At 33.3% G+C, this 18,980-nt stretch overlaps 5 protein-coding genes across 5 annotated transcripts; 1 reads left to right on the top strand and 4 right to left on the bottom strand.

Annotated features, from left to right (window-relative positions):
• Window positions 1-20: 20 nt before the first annotated feature.
• EIN_118030 (T-complex protein 1 subunit eta, putative) lies at window positions 21-1,601 on the bottom strand (the record flags this gene model as incomplete). Its single annotated transcript, XM_004258952.1, has 1 exon — window positions 21-1,601. The coding sequence occupies one exon, from the start codon at window positions 1,599-1,601 to the stop codon at window positions 21-23; it is 1,581 nt and encodes a 526-aa protein (XP_004259000.1).
• Window positions 1,602-1,762: 161 nt separating this feature from the next.
• EIN_118020 (hypothetical protein) lies at window positions 1,763-3,580 on the bottom strand (the record flags this gene model as incomplete). Its single annotated transcript, XM_004258951.1, has 1 exon — window positions 1,763-3,580. One exon carries the CDS (start codon window positions 3,578-3,580, stop codon window positions 1,763-1,765), a length of 1,818 nt encoding a protein of 605 aa, XP_004258999.1.
• A 1,961-nt stretch (window positions 3,581-5,541) lies between these two features.
• EIN_118010 (hypothetical protein) lies at window positions 5,542-6,336 on the bottom strand (the record flags this gene model as incomplete). The annotated part of the gene is made up of 1 exon (XM_004258950.1): window positions 5,542-6,336. The coding sequence occupies one exon, from the start codon at window positions 6,334-6,336 to the stop codon at window positions 5,542-5,544; it is 795 nt and encodes a 264-aa protein (XP_004258998.1).
• Window positions 6,337-11,027: 4,691 nt separating this feature from the next.
• On the top strand, window positions 11,028-14,240 carry EIN_118000 (hypothetical protein; the record flags this gene model as incomplete). Its single annotated transcript, XM_004258949.1, has 1 exon — window positions 11,028-14,240. The coding sequence occupies one exon, from the start codon at window positions 11,028-11,030 to the stop codon at window positions 14,238-14,240; it is 3,213 nt and encodes a 1,070-aa protein (XP_004258997.1).
• Window positions 14,241-14,510: 270 nt separating this feature from the next.
• Window positions 14,511-15,487, bottom strand: EIN_117990 (hypothetical protein; the record flags this gene model as incomplete). Its single annotated transcript, XM_004258948.1, has 2 exons — window positions 14,511-15,355; window positions 15,421-15,487. 2 exons carry the CDS (start codon window positions 15,485-15,487, stop codon window positions 14,511-14,513), a joined length of 912 nt encoding a protein of 303 aa, XP_004258996.1.
• Between the last annotated feature and the right edge of the window lie 3,493 nt (window positions 15,488-18,980).

Below are 18,980 nucleotides of genomic sequence, written 5' to 3'. Positions count from 1 at the left end.
AACGTACCTCAAAAAGTCGATTAATTTTTGTGCTCGGGTGCCTTAATAGTCTCGTCGATCGAAATGATCAACCCAGCGGCTTCAGTAGCGGCAGCCACTGCATTCAATTTGATAAGAGCCGGTTCCCACACTTGAGTTTCCATCATGTCGAGGATATTTTCGTTATTGACATCGACGCCAAACCACTTCCCTCCTTCCGAGTGTTTCTTTCGGAGTAAATTCAAGATGTTCGTGGGATCAAACCCGGCGTTGTCCGCAAGTTGGCGTGGGATGCCTTCAAATGCCTTTGCATATCCCAAAACAACGTATTGCAATTTCCCTTCAATAGTCATCGCATACTCCTTCAATTCCTTTGCTATTTCCATCTCAACAGCTCCACCTCCACAGACCATTTCTTTGTGTTTCATAGCTCGTCGAACTATCATAATCGCGTCGTGGAGCGATCGCTCAGCTTCATCAATAAAATGTTCTCCTCCGCCTCTCAAGATGATCGTCGAGCTCTTCGCTTTCGTGCAGCCGCTGAACAAGTTGTAGCGCTCTTTCCCTATCTGTTGCTCTTCAAACTTCCCACAAGTCCCCAACACCGTGTCGTCAAGTTCACTCACCGTCGTTTGGATCTTCGCTCCCGTCGCCAAACAGACGCGTTTCAAGTCCGGCTCTTCGACTCTTCCAGCACAGAAGATCTTACGATCGGCAAAGTATTGTGTTGCCAAGTCTCCAATTGGTAATTTGGAGAGGACAATGTTCGCTCCAGACTTCACGATGTTTTCAAGTTTCGTGTAGAGGATTTGCCACTCGGCGTCGACAATTTTCTGGTACTGCGTGGGGTCATCGATACGGACTTCAGCATTGTCCTTCTCCTTTTTCAGCTCAAGTTCGATGTTTAAGCAGATGATCTTAGGGTTGACAAAGAGCTTTGGTTGTTGTTCGAACCCTGCGTATGAGAAACACTTCTTGAACGCAACGCCTTCTAATGTGAACGAGTCTTCCAACGACCCGCCTTGTTCTTTCTTGATCCCAATCATGTCGATGTCTAAGGTGTCGTCCAACTGCATCACACTCTGGACAACAATATCGGTGAAGTGTTCCCGTTGCATCGCAATCAACTTGCTCTGCATCGAGGTCTTAGCGCAATTGCGGAGGTATGAGATCAGGTCTTTCTTCTCAAATGATATTTTCATCGCATTGATGGTCTCCTTCGCTTTCTTCTCAGCCATTCGAAACCCTTTAATGATGACCTGCGAGTGAATCCCATCTTCTATCAACTTCTTAGCTTGCGAGAGTAATTCCCCAGCTAAGACTACGACGGTTGTAGTCCCATCGCCCACTTCAGAGTCTTGTGCCATTGCTATATCAACAAGTGCTTGAGCAGCCGGATGGACGATATCCAAGTTTTTCATAACAGTGGCACCGTCATTAGTCACTAAGATCTTCCCATTGTCCAAAAACAGTTTGTCCATCCCACGTGGGCCAAGTGTTGTCTTCACAATGTCCGCTATGGCCTGACACGCGTTGATGTTACTAATGATCTGCCCCTTCCCCTGACTTGTGTCGGTCCCGTCCTTCAAAAGAATGATAGTCGGATTCAACATATAGCTCATGGGACACTCTAACTACTTTTCCAGTTTCGCCTCCTTGTGTTGCAGGGTACTATATTTTTATTAATAAGTTATTATTCATTATTTGAAGATGGGAAATAGGGAATGTAACTATAATTATAGTTGAATTATAACTTGGTGGATAGTTTCGCATACAACGCGAGTTAGTGTGCAGACAATGAGTATAACAACTTCAGAAGAGCGTCGACTGGGAAGTTGGCCACAAGAGCAGACCGTGCAACGCGTGGTATTTGGTCATAAGCTTGCGACTCGTAGAACTGGAAGACCGTCACTAAAAAGTGAGGCAAAGAACACTTATCGCTACTGAACGAACTGAAGGAAAACTGGATGCCCCTCAAGTCGAAAAAGTCTTTCAAACACACAGAAAGAGTGAATGGAGTCATTACAAGAGGTGGAATGGCTATCACACTCTTTACGTCGAACGTGTCATTTTTGTTATATATAACATTTTTTAATTTTTGTGTTATTTGCAGAGCCAAAGGTGGAGGGACGATTTCGATGGAAAGAACAGTCCAATCTTGAACGATGCAACTTGCCTGGACTTTATTAAAAGTTGTGAGTGTATCAATGGTATCCACTTCGACATTCACTTTTTCTGCTGAGCATTTGTAAATAAATAATTTTTGAGAGTGACGCTTAGAATATGATTTTGTGAGTTGGTTGTGTTTGGCGCAAAATTTCGGGAGTTCTTCTTTTGTAATAGAAATGTCTGATACGTGTACACTTGGCTTGAAGAGCACGTCAAGCGTTTTCAAGGAAAAGAGTTTTGTGTTTGGGTTTTTCGTTTTTGTCTCTGCAAACACGATGACGAGTGGCAAAGTAGTCACCGAGAGATAGACCACTGGACTTCCTTCTATTTTGTAATTCCCATTTTTTGTTAAAGGAATTTCACATTCTTCGTTGTTGTACTCCAATTTGAGTGCTTTTTTCCCAAATGGGTCGGGCAAATTTAAAGGAAGTTTTTGGTTTGGGAGTATCAAAAACTTTTGTGGTTGTCCGGATTGTTCAAATGAAAATACCAAAGATGTTGTATTGACGACTTCCATCATAGTTTTATGAGTCACTTTGAGTACCAAAATTCCATCTTCCAATTGTGTGGATATCGTCTTATCAGTTTTATTTATTTCGATCATCGCCGCATTTTGAAAGACCTTTTCAACATCGAACAATGAACTCCAACATATTTCAAAGTCGTTGTTACCTCCCGAGACACCAAACTTAATTTGGGATGTTCTATTCTGGTCGAAAACAAGAGGTTTACTCTCTCGACTATTTAAAAAGAGCGTTTCTCCACTGAAATGTATCGCAACGATTTCTGTGTTTTCAGAGCTATTTTTGATCACGTATTTGTGTGTGATTTCAATAAGATAAGACATAATATCATTACTCTTTTCTTCATAATAAACTCTTTTTCGTGATGTCAGTTTGTACACTTTGGTGTCATTATAAAGCTCCATGTCATTATCTATTTGTGTGACACTTAACGTCGAAACACCAATAAACAATTCTTTTGTGTTGTCTGTTATAACAACTGGATGTATTGGTCGTCCTCCCTTCAAGAAAACAAATTTCTCTGGGAAGTAAAAGAGTTTTAAATCAGTTGTGTTAGTGATGACCAAATCTGCACAGAAGACGATAGTATTAATACAATTGTGAATGTGCACTATACACTGCTGATCTAGCAATACAAAATCTTGTCCAATTTTAATGTTGTTGTAACACACTTTATTCACAATGAACGACAGTGTGTATATCACAGAATTGTATGGAAACACACAGATATTCTCTTTGGGATACAACAAGATATTTGTCCGCGTGTTGTTAATAGCATTTACGTGTATAATGAAAGGAAGTCCATTACTTATTCTTCGCGATGGTTTCAGTTTCACAACATTTGGGCCACTCTTCTTAATCACAAGGGAGTGTTGTTCATCACAGAAAATGTCTTCCATAGTTTCCATTGATTGATACGACAAGGCAAGTTCATTGTAAATTAGTGAAAGTCTTTCTTTTTTATTTATAACGTCAAAACAGTACTTTTCAGAAGGTGACAGACATTTTGACGTTTTTGGAAAGGTTAAAACAACAGACTTGGTCAAACTGTTTTTGATAATAAAACCGCCACAAAATGTAATTTTGTTCTTTCGCAATTTAACATCAAGGCTGGAATTTTTAAATACAATTTTGTTGTACGGAAAGTGTATTAAAGTGCTTTCATTGTTAATAGTCACATTAAACGACTCACCAAAAATTATTTCATCATCAGAAATCGAGTTGGGGAGTACAATAATTTGTTTTGAAGTGGTGATACATAGAGTGTATGGAGTAACATTTATTATTTGACATAATTCATTTGACAATACTGAACAAATGTCACTTAACACGTTTTTCATTCGAATGAAGTCTGTTGGGTGTGAAAGTAATTGGCACGTTCGTATCTCCAAATGTGGAGTTGTGAACATATCAAATAGTGTAATTGAAGTAATCACAGCACATTTTGTAGTATTAAATAAAATGTGACTTGAGTCACATGATACACTATTTTGTGAATACATTGGTTTTGATATGAAAACTGTTATTTTGTGGTTCACAGTTTTATTGTCTGAAAAGGTTATTTCAATTTCAGCAATAGAGACAACGAAAAACAGTAAATTTTCTTCTCCAAAAGAGTCACAAATAAACAATTCTTTGACATCTACAATTTGTGATTTATATTGAGAACAAGTGTTTATGATATTTAAAGCAGTGAGTACAGTCATTTTGTTAATTGTCACTGTCACTTTTTGTGTTGTGATGGATGTTGTTGTGTTTGTTTGTGACAAAGAGAAGTTGTCCAAAATTGCAACAACATTTTGAAGTACGACATTTTGAGTCAACAATTGAACACTTTTTGTGGTGTAATTTATTAAACCCCTTTCAAAAGAAAAGTCGATTGTTAGTAATGACAACAAAAGTTTTTCTTTATTTACAGTAACAAAGATGTCAAATTGATTACACGACCCACGTACTGATAACTTCGGCTTTTCTCCAACAACTTTTTTAAACACCAAAAGGTCCACCAATTGGAGCATAACAAGAAAATTTTCGGATACAAAAGTGTTAATTTTATTGAATGTAATTTTGTTGCCATAAATTTCAATTTGGTTTCCTAAGTCGATTGACCCAACACTTTCAGTTGTATTTTTAAAGAGCAAGATTGGAGGAATTCTTAAAACAATATTATGCTGCGTTTGTGATGGAAAATTGATGTCCAATGAAAGAAGCACAGAGACGTCTCGACAAATAAATTTACACTCGACAATCTTTAACAACTTATCAGTGATAAAAAGTCCTTTTGTTTGTATTGTGAATACCTTGTTTAAACATTTAATGGTTGTGTTATTTTGAGTCAGTTCAATGGTGTTTGTGTCCATTAAATAAGACACTTGAAAGTCATTTTCTTCGACTGTGATGAGTCCAAACACCACAGTAATTTGTTTACATTCCAATTTAATCGTCTTGATATTCAAAAGTGCCACAACCAAATTAAAAACTTTTGAGATGATCATTTTTAAAGTCATTTGTAAATAATTTGGTGCTGTTTTTGTTTGTATATTCATCGCATTTTGAAAAATTTTTTTCAATTCCTCAAAGTGGACAAACCCTTTCGTTTTCTTTGCTTTAATTAAAAGACTGTTGTTATGAATTTTAAATGTTATATTCGACACTTTAAAAGCAGCGGCACACGACGTCTTTCCAATCACGAGGGAGTGCCCTTCCCAAGTGGACTTTATAAGAATCCAAAGTGGAAAGAAAAAAGACGCAGTCCAGATGATAATTCTTGCAAGCCACCCCATAAATTCTTTAAGTTATTTTTAAGTTATTTTAATAACATTTTAATAACATTTTAATAACATTTCAAATAACAAAGAAAAACAAATAATCAATAACATGCGAATGTGTTGAGTATAAATGGGTGGGTTTGTGTGAAAGCAAAGTTTTGCAGTACACAGTAGTGAGAGTCTGTGAGTGGTTTAAACGCGCTTGGGGTCTGAGGGGAATCTTCCGCCTCAGTAGACGCGACAAGCGAGTTCTTTGCGAAGTTATGCGCAATGTCATCCGATCCGATCCATGACGTCTTCGATCTGTTTAACAAACTTTCGACGTGGTGGATGAATGACACCAAGAGGGGGGTTTTGTTGACGCCAATGACTGTGTTGTCTGGGGTATATATCTCTGACCAGATAAAGAAATTGGCTGTTTTCTTTGAGGGTTTAATACGAGAGATATTAATAGAAAAGGAGTATCCAAATTGGAGTAAATTGTATGACAAGTAATTCACAAAGCAGGCTTCTTTGTTCCTACAGTCTTGATTATAGTCCAAGTCTTTCCATCGTTGTGTGGCATCAACACTACTCATGGAAGACTTTGGTTCAACGGAATTCAGTGTTTTCCAATCAATGAGTAACTCAGTTACCTTTCTTATTCGTGCAGTTTCAACTAAAACAGTCATTTTATCACAAAAGATGTCCGACTGCTCCATAAAATGGCGTGTGTTGTCTGTGGTGCTTTTAAAGTCCCATTTGACTTCTTCTCCTCTCAAGACTTTCAAAGAGTTCTGTGAGATTTTGGAACGTATGAATTTGATGTGTGCGCCCATCTCAAGAGAGCAGTAGACCAATGCACTTGTGTTGAACGCTTTCTTACTCCTACTGGTGTTGCCTTTTCGAGACTCCATTCTGTTTTTTGAAGTTACAAACGAATTGTATCCATTCTTAATTTATTAAATATATCGATTTCTTTCCCTAAGTTACAAAAAAGAAACGGAAAACTTCAGGTTTGCCCAAATGTGACTTTAAAGCATTTTAAAATGGAAATGCCCTTTTTGGTGTTTTTGGTTTGAAGAAGATGAGGACAGTTCCTTTCTATTTTCGTTAGTCTTTTTTTTATTCTAAAATTCGTTTTTTTTTGGATTTCCAAGTAATTCTATTTATACATATGTACTCTGTGTTTTAAATGGGTATTGATCGACTTCTTTATTGTTTTGGCTGCTCAGAGGCTAACAAAGTGGGGAGAATCAATGTAAAGAGATTTTTATAAATAATTTGTGCCTTTTTTGAGCTTTTTATGGTTGTTCAAAAATTTGAAGTTGTTTTCTTGTTAATTAAATAATTCACTCAGACAGTCGTTCAATTTGACGTTGAAATGGGTATGAATTTAGACATTTAAACTATTGATAACTATGAATATACTAACATAATTAACGATTTGTGTTTGTCTTAAAAATAGACTTGGTATGTTAACTGGAGGTTGTTCATTTAGGCCTTCACATTTAACAATTTTTAGTTTATTTGTTATATATTTACTATAATGAACAATTTAATTGATTGGTTAAAATTAATTAAAAAGTAGCATTATTAATTTCATCTGATTAAAAAAAATATAAATATGTAAAATGTCGAAGGTTAAATTATAGCTATAAAAATTATTTGTATTTTAATTTATAAAAATAAATAAAGTGTTTTTAGAAAAGGTATTTCATATTTTAAATAATTTTGCTGATAATTATTTTACTAATATAACAAACAAATACTTAAAAAACAATGATGATATGACTTCTGACTCATTGGTTTATAATTTATCAATAAAACATTATGTTTATCATGAATATATTTGTTTTAAATTCAATATTATTTGTATTTTTTTAAACAGCAAAATATAAAACGCGGTTTGTGGTCTTTTTCTAGGTGAATATATTTTTAAAACATAAAGGGAATAATAAAGATCGTATTTTGTATTGATAAAGTCATTTTTAAACAATAAAATATCGCTAACAGATAAATTTAAATTATTCATTGTTTTTCAATATTGAATAAAAGTTTGAATACTGGGGAGAGTGTAAATAATAGTATTACAGAATAACAAAAGTTGACGAATGAATTGATCCAAAATTCAATTGTGTTTTTAAATTTATGCTTTTGCGGTGTATTTCCTTAAACATTTATACTGTATTAAATGGATAATAATATGAAATATAAAAATGATTTGTTAATAATAAACGTTCTTTCTTACAAAAAAATACATTTAACAGTTTGTTTTATTATTTATAGTAAAACCGCAAAAAAATAAGCACTGTAAAGATGTGTTTTTATATTTATTGCTATTTTGTGGAGAGATAAATAATTACAAACCCCGGAAAAACCGACCAGCAAAGAAAAACTGACCGGCAAACTATAAAAATGGTTTCTGAAAACTATTTAATAGTTTTTTCAATAAAAATTTTGTAAAAAAAGAAAAAAAAACTATAATATACTATAAATTATTCTATGCCGGTCGTTTTTTCTGTGCCGGTATGTTTTTCTGGGATCTGTACAAACGAAAATTGTCACAAGTTATATTTGTTACATTTTTGTTTTTGAGTACAGTTAGTTCGGATTCAAATGAAACAAGTCTCATAATAAATTGAATTTGTCTCAAAACAAATTAAAATTGCACCTATATTCAATTTTGTTTCAAAACAATAAAAATTTGTCTCATAAATGTGTAATTTTGTTCGATAAAGATTGTAACACTCTTTAAAAAACAATAAAAATATACACACATACTCTCTTTTGATAAAAGGATTTTGAAATTAAATAATTAATAACACTTTAAAAAATCAAAACTTGCTTTTAAATAATGAACAACTTAAAAAATATGTTACTTTAAGAAATTGTAAAATTTGTTCGTGAAGTTCGAACAATTTTTTGTTTTTTAAATTATCAATTAGATTAAATACAACTTGGTGAGTTACCATCATAAAATGCTTTTGAAAGCAACACATGCAAATAACAACAACTTTACTACCAACAACACAAACTCCAATAATAACATCGAAACCTTAAAAACTTGATGTGTAAGCGGCACACAATTATTTTTCCGTCTTTATTAAAAACTTTATATAAAAAGTATATTAACGATGTATCACTAAATATTTAAAAACATAAATTTTATTGAGATAATACTAAGTCATATAAACAAGAGTAAAATAACAATATTCAATATGCTATTGAATATAACCGGAAGTTTCAAGTAGATGATAATAATTTGAAAAATGTGTTGATTATTTCATTAGACTAGTCGCGTTAAAATTACTCGCTCGAGGTGTTCTTTAAGTATTTTTTAGTTGTAAATATAAATTAAACATTAAAGTTTTATCAAAAGAGAGTATGTGTGTATATTTTTATTGTTTTTTAAAGAGTGTTACAATCTTTATCGAACAAAATTACACATTTATGAGACAAATTTTTATTGTTTTGAAACAAAATTGAATATAGGTGCAATTTTAATTTGTTTTGAGACAAATTCAATTTATTATGAGACTTGTTTCATTTGAATCCGAACTAACTGTATGAAATAACAGTAACTGATTTAATTTTATAATAAAAATGAATCGTTAATAAAGATAGATGAAGTATCAATATTTAAACTAAGATTATTGTTTCAAATAATTATAACAAATAATTATAATTTTTATATTGTTGTAAAAAACTAAATATAAAAAAATATTTTGGACCATTTTTTGAAAATAAATGAAGAAACTTGTTTATTACAATTCGAATCAAATTCAAAAGTAAATCAAAACCATGATCTCACATCTGTAGTTTTTAATAGTCGCATCTGTTATTGTTTTTTGTATAGTTCCTGTATAATAAAACACTTTTTTATAATTTAACTGTTACAGTTTTGATATTCAAAGTTAACCAATAACATGAAAATGATAAATAAAATTAACAATTTATCATTAATATAATTACAGAAGGGGGAGTGAGGGGCTTGGTAAATTTTGTTTACTTATTTTTAAACAGTACAAATTTTATAGTTAATAAAAGAAAACTATTAAAGAATAAGTCAACTACCTCAGTATTGTTAAGCCCCTCACTCCCATTACTGTAATATTCTTCTATCGTTAATAACCAGGAAAACTAATTTACAAACAACCAATTACCACTCAAACCACCTTTATAAAAGTTTTCATTTTCAAACAATGGATAGACTGAAGGGGCGGTGAGAATTAGATTGCAACGAGAAGAAATCAATTATATTTTACTTTTATTATATCAAATAAATGAAAATAGCACCGAAAAGTCATCTTTTATAACCCACATCTTTACGCTTGGTATTATCAGTTTTTTAAACCAATATGAAAATAGCTGCCATGTGTTATTCAAACAGCAAAAATCTATTCCGAGGATAAAATAAAAGAAACAATCCGACTCTATAAGTTCAGAACGTTTCCTTCAAATACTTTGGAAATGTAGAGTTGAGACTTGTTGTAACAACAAATTTGCAAGGTGACAAGGCTCGACTTACTTATCCTGGGATATTGCATTTAAAGTTTACCAGACCCTATCCAGCCTTTCACTGGGCTAACTTCCAGTGAAAGGTTTTGCTTATCGGAAACATCGATAGCTACTTTTGAAGACTCACATTTTATTGTGTCTTAAAATGTGGGGTTGATCTCACTCAATTGCAACGTAAGTTAGAAGCATATTTAAAAAAATATAATAATTAATTGGTGAATTATTGTATTTTATGAAAAAAATAAAATAGCTTTTGTAACAAAACTATTTTATATAATTCTTTTTCTTTTTTTAACAACATATTTCAATTTATTTTGTATTTTCTTTTGCTTGATACCATAATTATTACTATTTATTTGATAAAATTTTAATTTAAAACTTCATTTTTTTATCAGATATAAATTCAATAACTTTTATTTGTAAAATACCGTTAAATCTTAAGTTTATTTTTAAGATTATTAATCATAATTTTATATGAATAACAATTTTACAAAAAGTTATAAATAAAATTTAATAATCAAATCACAAAAGCAAAAACTTTTTTTCACAAAATTGTTCATAAAACTACTAAATTAATAATACTAATAATAAAATACTCGCTATTATTTCATTAAATTACAAACATGTTATACTTTAGACAACAATCTTTTTGTCATTATGTCAGCGTCTTCTTTTTTCACTTTTTTAAACTTTTTTAATTCCTTACAATTAGACCCAATTTCATTTATTATTCATTTTTTTTCTCCAACATGATGGTTTGCTATAAACTTTAATAAAAATTATAATACTTAACCTTATTAACTTTTAACAATAAACAGATTCCTATACTTTTATTGGAATCTGTTTCTAAGTAAAAAACAAAGAAACAAGTGTTGAAATTGGCATCTCGTTAACAAAAACGGATTAGTATTTTCATTAACTCTTTTAATAATAAAAAGTTAATAAAAAAAGATAAACACAACAAGCCGTTTTTCTGAACATTAACGGGAAAAGTGGTGCCAAATAAATAATCAGCGGATCATTCAAGCCGAGGGACCCATTTGGTTCGAAAAACACGAAGAACTGAAAAACGGAGAACCAGAATCAGATGAGTCACGAGACTGGGATATTTGATCGAATGGTTTTCAACACGTCGGACCAATTATCGATATGTGGGATACACGAGCCACGTAAGAAGAGTAAGGAGTATGAATACTTACCATCTCCTCCGATGATAAAAACTCCCCATTTAATATTGTGTTGTTGTTTAAATATAGGAATCGACCCCCCACTTAATGGATTAGTTAAACCACGTGTGTCTTCGACTCTCTATGGGTGGGTGAATGTTAAAGATCATAAGAAGCGTGAAATTGGATATGAAATTACAGTACAATTAGCAAACCAATATCAACGGTACTGTACTCCATCAGTCACAACAGAAACACTATGGGACCCAACTCCAGAATCAGTCAAAAAAGCTTGTCTAGCTGCGCGAGAACGCTTTCCAAAGGACAGAGTGTTGTTTCATTATAACGGACATGGGGTGCCATTACCTACACTGAACCACGAGTGCTGGTTTTTTGATTCTAAGATATCGACATACAACCCTATGAACATTTCTGAAGTCTTCGACTGTTTGGGAGAAAAAGCGGTGTATGTCCTCGACTGTCCGTACTCGGAAAGACTCTTCAAATGGTTCACTAAGTATAACGACAAACTTAAGAAGACCCACAAGAAGTCCGCGGAGTTCATTGTCTTGTCTGGGTATGGACTCTTACAACAACCACAGACTAACCCAAACTACCCGGTCGATTTATTTTCGACGTGTTTAACTACTCCACTCTCAATGGCTATTTTAGACTACTTTTACTCGGCAGATACCGTCTTGTTACTTCCAGAACAATTCTTAAAAACACTTCCAATAGACCAAAAGGCTAAAACACAACCGTTTTCAGAGTTGTATGCAATTTTAACAAGTGTCATAGAAGCTATAGCGTGGAACGTATTACCTCCAGATGTGTTTATGAAACTATTTAGACAAGACATCGCAGTCGCGTCACTGTTTCGACACTTCATTTTAGCAACGCGAATTATGAAGAAGTTCAATTACACCCCACAAAGCTACCCGGCTCTACCAGACACTTCAAATCACCCCTTGTGGAAGATGTGGGACTATGTCATCGAACTTGCTATACCAAAATTGGTGAACTCGACAAAACAAATCAATTACGTGCCTTCCCCATTCTTCAGTGACTTGATTGTATCGATGAAATCGTGGCTCAAAATTCGACCGGACGAACCCCCGATACCAAGTCCGCTTCCAATGATATTTCGACTGTTTCTACGGAAGGACTACACCTTCGAGGTGTTTTCACTGGTGTGTGAATACGTCGATTTAGGATTTTACGCGTGTGAGAGAGTCGTGAATATCGGATTTATACCTCTCTTAGTGCAAAGTCTCGATAAAGAAGGTCTTCAGCAGTTTGGGGTGTTCTGTCTTGCTAAAGTGTTTTCATATGACGCAACACCCACCTCGGTGTACTTGAAAAGCTCAGTGCCGGCATTAATGAAAATAGCAACGAAGTCAAATCAGTCGAATGAGCTTGTCTGCACGTTATTTTTACTCGCGCAAGTCTTCTTGGATGGGAATGTGATCAACAATTTAAACAACAAAAGTGTCATCTACGACGCACTGTTTGCCATCTCACGAAATGACAATTCGATGGTGAAAATATGGGCGATTGTGTGCTTTGCACGACTTGTGGGACACGAGGGGGTGAAAAGTGATGTCTACAACTTGCCACAATTCCAACCGATGTTGCAAGAATTGTCACAAGACGACTCTCCGTTGGTCAGAAGTGCTGTTGTGTATTTACTGATGTACTCAATATCGCCTCCTTCCGTCGAACAGTCGAAAAGACTGTTAGACGATCTCCATCCGAAAGTATGTGAGTTGGCGAAAGACGCGTGTCCGACAGTTAGAAGTCTATTAGTCGTCCTCATCTATCGAGTTATTGCGATGGGACACCAACCATCGAAATATCAGGAAGTGTTATTCTATTTAAGCAATGATACCGACCCAGACGTTATCAGAGCGGCCGAAGGATTACTCTCGTTATGTGAGAAAAGTCGCATACAGAAACCATTTGGTCGGAAGACGATGGCATCTCCTATGGAACAATTTGCAAAGGCAAGTCAACGGATCTTTGATGACTTATTAGAGCGGTTCTATTGCTCAATACGAGACGTTTTTCGACAGCCTTTGCTCTTCAAAATAATTAACGAAGAGAAGGCGGGGAGGAAGGAGTGGTTTAAAAAGCAATCGAAATCAGTTCAGTCGTCGTCGAGAGACTTTTACTTCGAGATCGCAAAGAAGCAGTTTAAAGAGGAGATGAGAATTAGTTTTGGAAATTCGGTATATGTCCCAAAGTGCGTGTTATATCACCCGACACTGCCATGTGTACTTGCTGATATATCACTGGATACCATTGGTGTCTTTGAGTATAAGGTATCGCAGACTGAAAGTTCCAATTTTTCGAATTATAATCCAATTAACACATCGGTAAAGTACTTGGACTGGCTTGATAAGAATGACGCATATTTGGTTAGTGGGTGTGGCGATGGGTCTGTCCGACTTTGGGGAGACTGGGACTACAAGCCAAAGTTGATCACTTCGTGGAGAGGCATCCCCAAACCCGTTGTTTCACAGGCGGTATTTACTACTATGACGAACCACCGAGTCATCTCTGGTGAAGGAGAGTCTGTTTTTGTGTGGGACGTTGAATATGAAAAGTGCGTTGAAAATTATGAGATACTCAGTGGAGTGTCTTGTTTGAGTCAGTTTAGTGACAAGTCCTTTTTCTGTGGAGGTGTAAGTGGTGGTGTTTCGATAGTAGACATGCGGTGTAAAACAGTGAACGAGTGGAAAGATCAAAAGGAGCGAATTATTGATATTGGATATTCCACGCGAGCCTACACTGTTGTCTCGACGAGTGGAGGAAATGACGGAAAAGTCTGTTTATATGATGTGAGGAAGTTTGGGGAGAAACAGAACACCTGTCCTTACAAGACAATATCAGTCGGGCCTGATGTGACTTCTGCATGTGTACATGAAGAAGCGCCTTATTTCGCTGTTGGGACTGTTAACAACCACGTCAAAGTGTTTAACGTGATCACGGGAGAGGTCTGGCAACACGTCAAAATGTATGAAAACTTCTTGCGAATTAAGTCGACTGCTGCGAGTTATGTGACGTTCCCAAGCTATGATTTTGGGTTGGCGGTTGTTGCTGGGAATTCGGTTGTTATGTACTCTTTGAATTGAACGTATTTGTATACACTCCTTCTATTTAAATATTTTCAAGAGTCTTCTTTATAATAAATTTACTATAATATATAGTAAATATATTACAGAGTCTTTCTTCTTAATAATATATTATATGATAACTACAATAGTATATCTATTAATTATCAATTAATTTATTGTATCATTTGGTATTACTAATTATAAAAATAGAACTATATAAAAATAGTAGTAAAAATTAATAAAGTAAAACGCTGGTCATATCAGCACAAAGAATGATTGTATACAAATTTACACTTCACATTGCAAGACCACAAAGCTCTTAATTTTCAACTTAAAGTTAAATGAAGAAAATGGTGAAAAAATTTCATCGGGTATCGAGTAATGTAATTTGAGATGTTTGTGAAAGTGAATTGTTTGGTCTTGTAATATCCAAAACGCAGAGAACACCGAGAAAACAAAAGACTTTTCATTGTTAGGATGAATAATAATTGAATTTTGAGTCTTTGGGAATAGTCGAGTAGAATAAATATGTGACAACGAAAACAAGAAGAATGTCTTTTGGTTCGTAAGTTTGGTGTTGATGTATTGGGGTAAAGGAACTATGTCAGCGCAGTAACATCCAAAGACCTTATTAGACTCTGTAGTGATGAGAAAACACAAATTGGACTTCCCACATATTTTGTTGTTTAATTCTCTTGATGAAAACTCTTCTTGTCTATTATAATAGATCAAACTAAACGTTTTAGAATTTGTCCAGTTTCCAATTTGTTCCAAGAAATTGAACGAGTTGTCGAGTTCTTTGTCAATTCTGATTGGAGACTCACTGTGTTTATTTTTTGGACTTTCTTCTAAAGAACATGAAGATGTTGGTGATGGGATTAAAACGCCTTTGGTCTGGCTAAAAAAGTCTGAATTGGTTATTCTGCAGTCAAGTGAATTTTTTCTTTTCTTCGAGCATTTTGAGTTGAACAAAGTCGTCGAATTTGATCTTTTTTTCCTCCAAAAAGTTGGTGTTTTTGGCTCTCTATCTATTGAAAGCGACGAATCACTTTCGTCGTTCTCTGACAATCCCAAAGCTTCTCTTTCAAGCTCTTCACATTGACGGCGGCCGTTAGTGTTTCCCATCTCAATCGCTTTTTAATTTCTTGTTTCATCTTGGTTTTTATAAAAGAAAAATGCTTTAAAGTTACATTCAAACCAATTTCTAGAAATTGAAAATGGGAATATTTACTCTTAAAAATCGATTTTCGAATTTTAAAAAACATTAAAATAAAGTCCAACTACTTTTCAAAATTTATGATAAAACCAGCAAAAGTTCTTAAATTACAACTTTTATTATAATAATTGATTTTACTTATCAAAGTATTATAAAAATAATTTGATAAATATAGAAAGATATAAAAAAATTCAACAATTTTTTTTCTAGAGTCAGTCAAACAACGTTGTCTCATCGAAAATATTCCAAAATTTCAAGAACATTCCACAAACTATTGAGAATTGTAACAAAAAATAAAAAAATATTTTTTATTTAAAAAATATTTTAAATTATTAACTTTATAAAAAGAACTACAAAATAAAATTAAAAGATTCATTTATTACTCGGACACATTTTAATGCCTTGTTCAAAAACCCCGCCAAACGAACGATCTCAAGATGAGAGTAAATAAACTATGAGAAAGTTCAATTTGATAATAATTAAATAATGGGAAGTTGTGGAAATACTCAGTAAATTGAAGACCGAGCGAAATATTTACATGGTTAGATGGGTCCATATTTAATGGAGGAGTATAAATATAACACATTATTCATAATTCAATCTTCTCGTTAATATAAAGACAGAATAAATAACGTAATTTGTCAATGTGTTGCAATGGAATAAAACAAATAAAACAGACCTTCAAAACACAAATGTTAATGTCTTTAAAAAGTTTGACCTAACACTGAAACCAACCCTTCAGAAAAAAATGTATTTAAACGTTTAATTAATAAAACTATATTTTTAATAACATAAAAATAATTTATCTAATAACATTTTAAACTATTAATAATAAATGAAATAAATTAAATAATCATTATCAAAGTTGTGTAATTTTTACTCTCTCGTTTTTGAACAGGATAAAGCCATATGGTTCTTCTAGTTTTGAGTTGTCACGTTTCCGAGATTCTTGTCTCAAAGTTTTTAATACCTTTTTCATTGCCAATCTTTCACTGAACCCTTCAAGAAGAAGCCTGTTTTTACACACATTTATTTCTTCTTCGTCAAAAAACCAATCAATTTTGGAACAAGACTTTGGCACAATCTCACACACAACATTCATAATGTCGATAGTCTTGGAACTAAACCACAAGCAACAAACGCTGCAATAACATTTTTTGTGGTTGTGGCTTTTTGCCAAGAGTTTATTATTGATAGAATTTGAAGTGATTGATAAGACAAAGAAGAAAACGAATCTTTCATGAAACTTTTTTCAGATTCACACACTCTTTTCTGGTTGGCAAACACGGCAACATCGAGAACTTGCAATAAATGCGACGAATGACTCGGCATGAGCATGACACGAATGTTATTTCTGGACATTATATTCACCGAATGTCGACTCAAATGCGAACCATAACCATCAATGATGAATATGGCCACACCATAATAATCAAACATTTTTCTTTTTTCGTTTAATATTTTAACAAACACATTTTCAAGCCAATCCTCGAATAGATAAGTGTTCATAAATGCCTTTTTTGAGTATTTTAAAATGGCATTTTTCTTGGTCACTCCATTTTCTACAAGTTCCCTTTCAACACTTTTAGTAGAAACTATAAAATATGGAGGTAACGCAGAACCATCCATACACACCACTCCAAGCATACTAGTTCTGTTACCATTGCGTGAAATAGGAATGTTAACCACATCTCTTGTCTCATCTGAAGATACAATAACAACGCTATCCATTTTATCGGCCCACTGCTGGAAGCCAGATTCGTCTCCATTAAAAATAAATGCTATTGGTACTCCAGTAACGTTTTCTGATAAGAGTTTAAAGTAAGTTTTAATTTTTTCGGGTTCAACTTCAACGCGTTCAATTTCCATACACTTTCCGGTTACTGTTTTAATACGTTTGTCTGTTGCAACGAAGTGATAGAGAGAATTTTTTGTTACATCTTCTCGACACAGTGTTGTCACAATAAAAAGCATTAAATCACTGTAACTCATTGGTACTTTATTTTTTTCACTTTCTTTAATTTGTTTAATCAAAGCATCTTTTTCTTCATCTGAAAACACTCCCTTTCTTCCCGATTTTCCCGGAAGCGTCTTTGCACGACGTATTTGCCTCCCCCAAACATCTGCAGATATGTTGGAGGTAATACTCGCCATCAAAGTGTAAGTTATAAAATTGAACTTTTTAGACATATATTCATGCATTCTAAACATTCGTTGCCTTCTGTTTACTGCGTTAACATTTCTTGGGAGTCCCAAAAATCTCAAAGTCGCGTTCGTTACGTAGACCAATTCGTTTCGATATCCCATTTTTTCTAAATACAATTCCAATCCCCCGCAATCAAATTCGTCGTCATTTAACAGTTTTTCTATTTGGGGGGTCATTGTTGCACTCAGAGTCCATTGATTGCATTGAAACGGAAGATTCCGAACGTTCATTGTCTTCATTTTCTTCACAGTCAACTTGTGAATCTTTTTGTTGGGTTGGAAGACATTGAATAACATCTTCATTGTTTGCAATTTCCAGGTCATTAATAATATGGTCGTTGTTTTGGAATAACAAAATTTCTTGCTCTGGTGGTGCCACATTTCTTTCTCCTGGAAGTGGTATATTATTTAACACGAGAAAGTTGTATAATTGATTAAACCCTGCACGAGGAATGGCAAACTGATTCAAATAATTTAAACAACCAAGTGTGTGTTGTGTAACATTAATTGCTTTGGTGATCCAATCAATCAATATTTGACATTTTTCGATAAGAGAGTTTAAATAATTAATTTCATTTTGGCTGTCACTGATTGCATCTTCTATATAAACAACTGAATAATTCATCACATTGTTGTAATTATAAACACAACAATTAAATAAAGGGAAGAATTGTTTTGTTATTGTATCAAGTTGTTTCCCAAAAAATTCATAAGTTGTGTGTTTGTACTCACAATTATTTATTGGAGTCAATAAATCATTAAAGTCGAGTCGCCGTGATGTAAAATATGTTAAATTAATATAGGAAGATGGTGGTAGTGCTTCCATTAATTTGATAATTACAAGTTCGTGATTTTTTAGTAAAATATATTTTTCATTGATTTTTCTTTTTTGTTGTTAAATAATTTTTTTTTAAAATAAAAATTGATTAAAAAAGATTAAATTACATTGATAAGCAATTCGAATTTAGTGTTCGTTGTAAAGAAAAAATGATTTAAAATGCGTTAAAAATACTTAAATTTTTGGATTATTTATTTTTTTTCAAAATAACTTGTTAAATTATTTAAAAAATGTCATTATAAAAGTATCAATAAGAATGTTCTTTCAATCAGTAAAAAAACAAGAAAAAGACAACCTTTAGTGATCAGACAACGTTGTTTGAATGACTCTAGAAAATAAATTAAAATTATCCTTTATTATAATACAATGGTTTCTTATTAAACAGAATTAATATAATTATTATTGTTATTTGGGGTACTATATACTCCAATTGTTTAAAACAGTTCAACTGAATAAAACCTTCCAGTGTTTTTTACATGAAATCAAAATTTTAAAGTGA

This window comes from Entamoeba invadens, assembly GCF_000330505.1.
Source record: "Entamoeba invadens IP1 unplaced genomic scaffold scaff_1105074725163, whole genome shotgun sequence".
Lineage (NCBI taxonomy): Eukaryota > Evosea > Mastigamoebida > Endamoebidae > Entamoeba > Entamoeba invadens.
The sequence above is the reverse complement of the archived record's forward strand: the minus strand, read 5'-3'. Positions and strand labels throughout refer to the sequence as shown.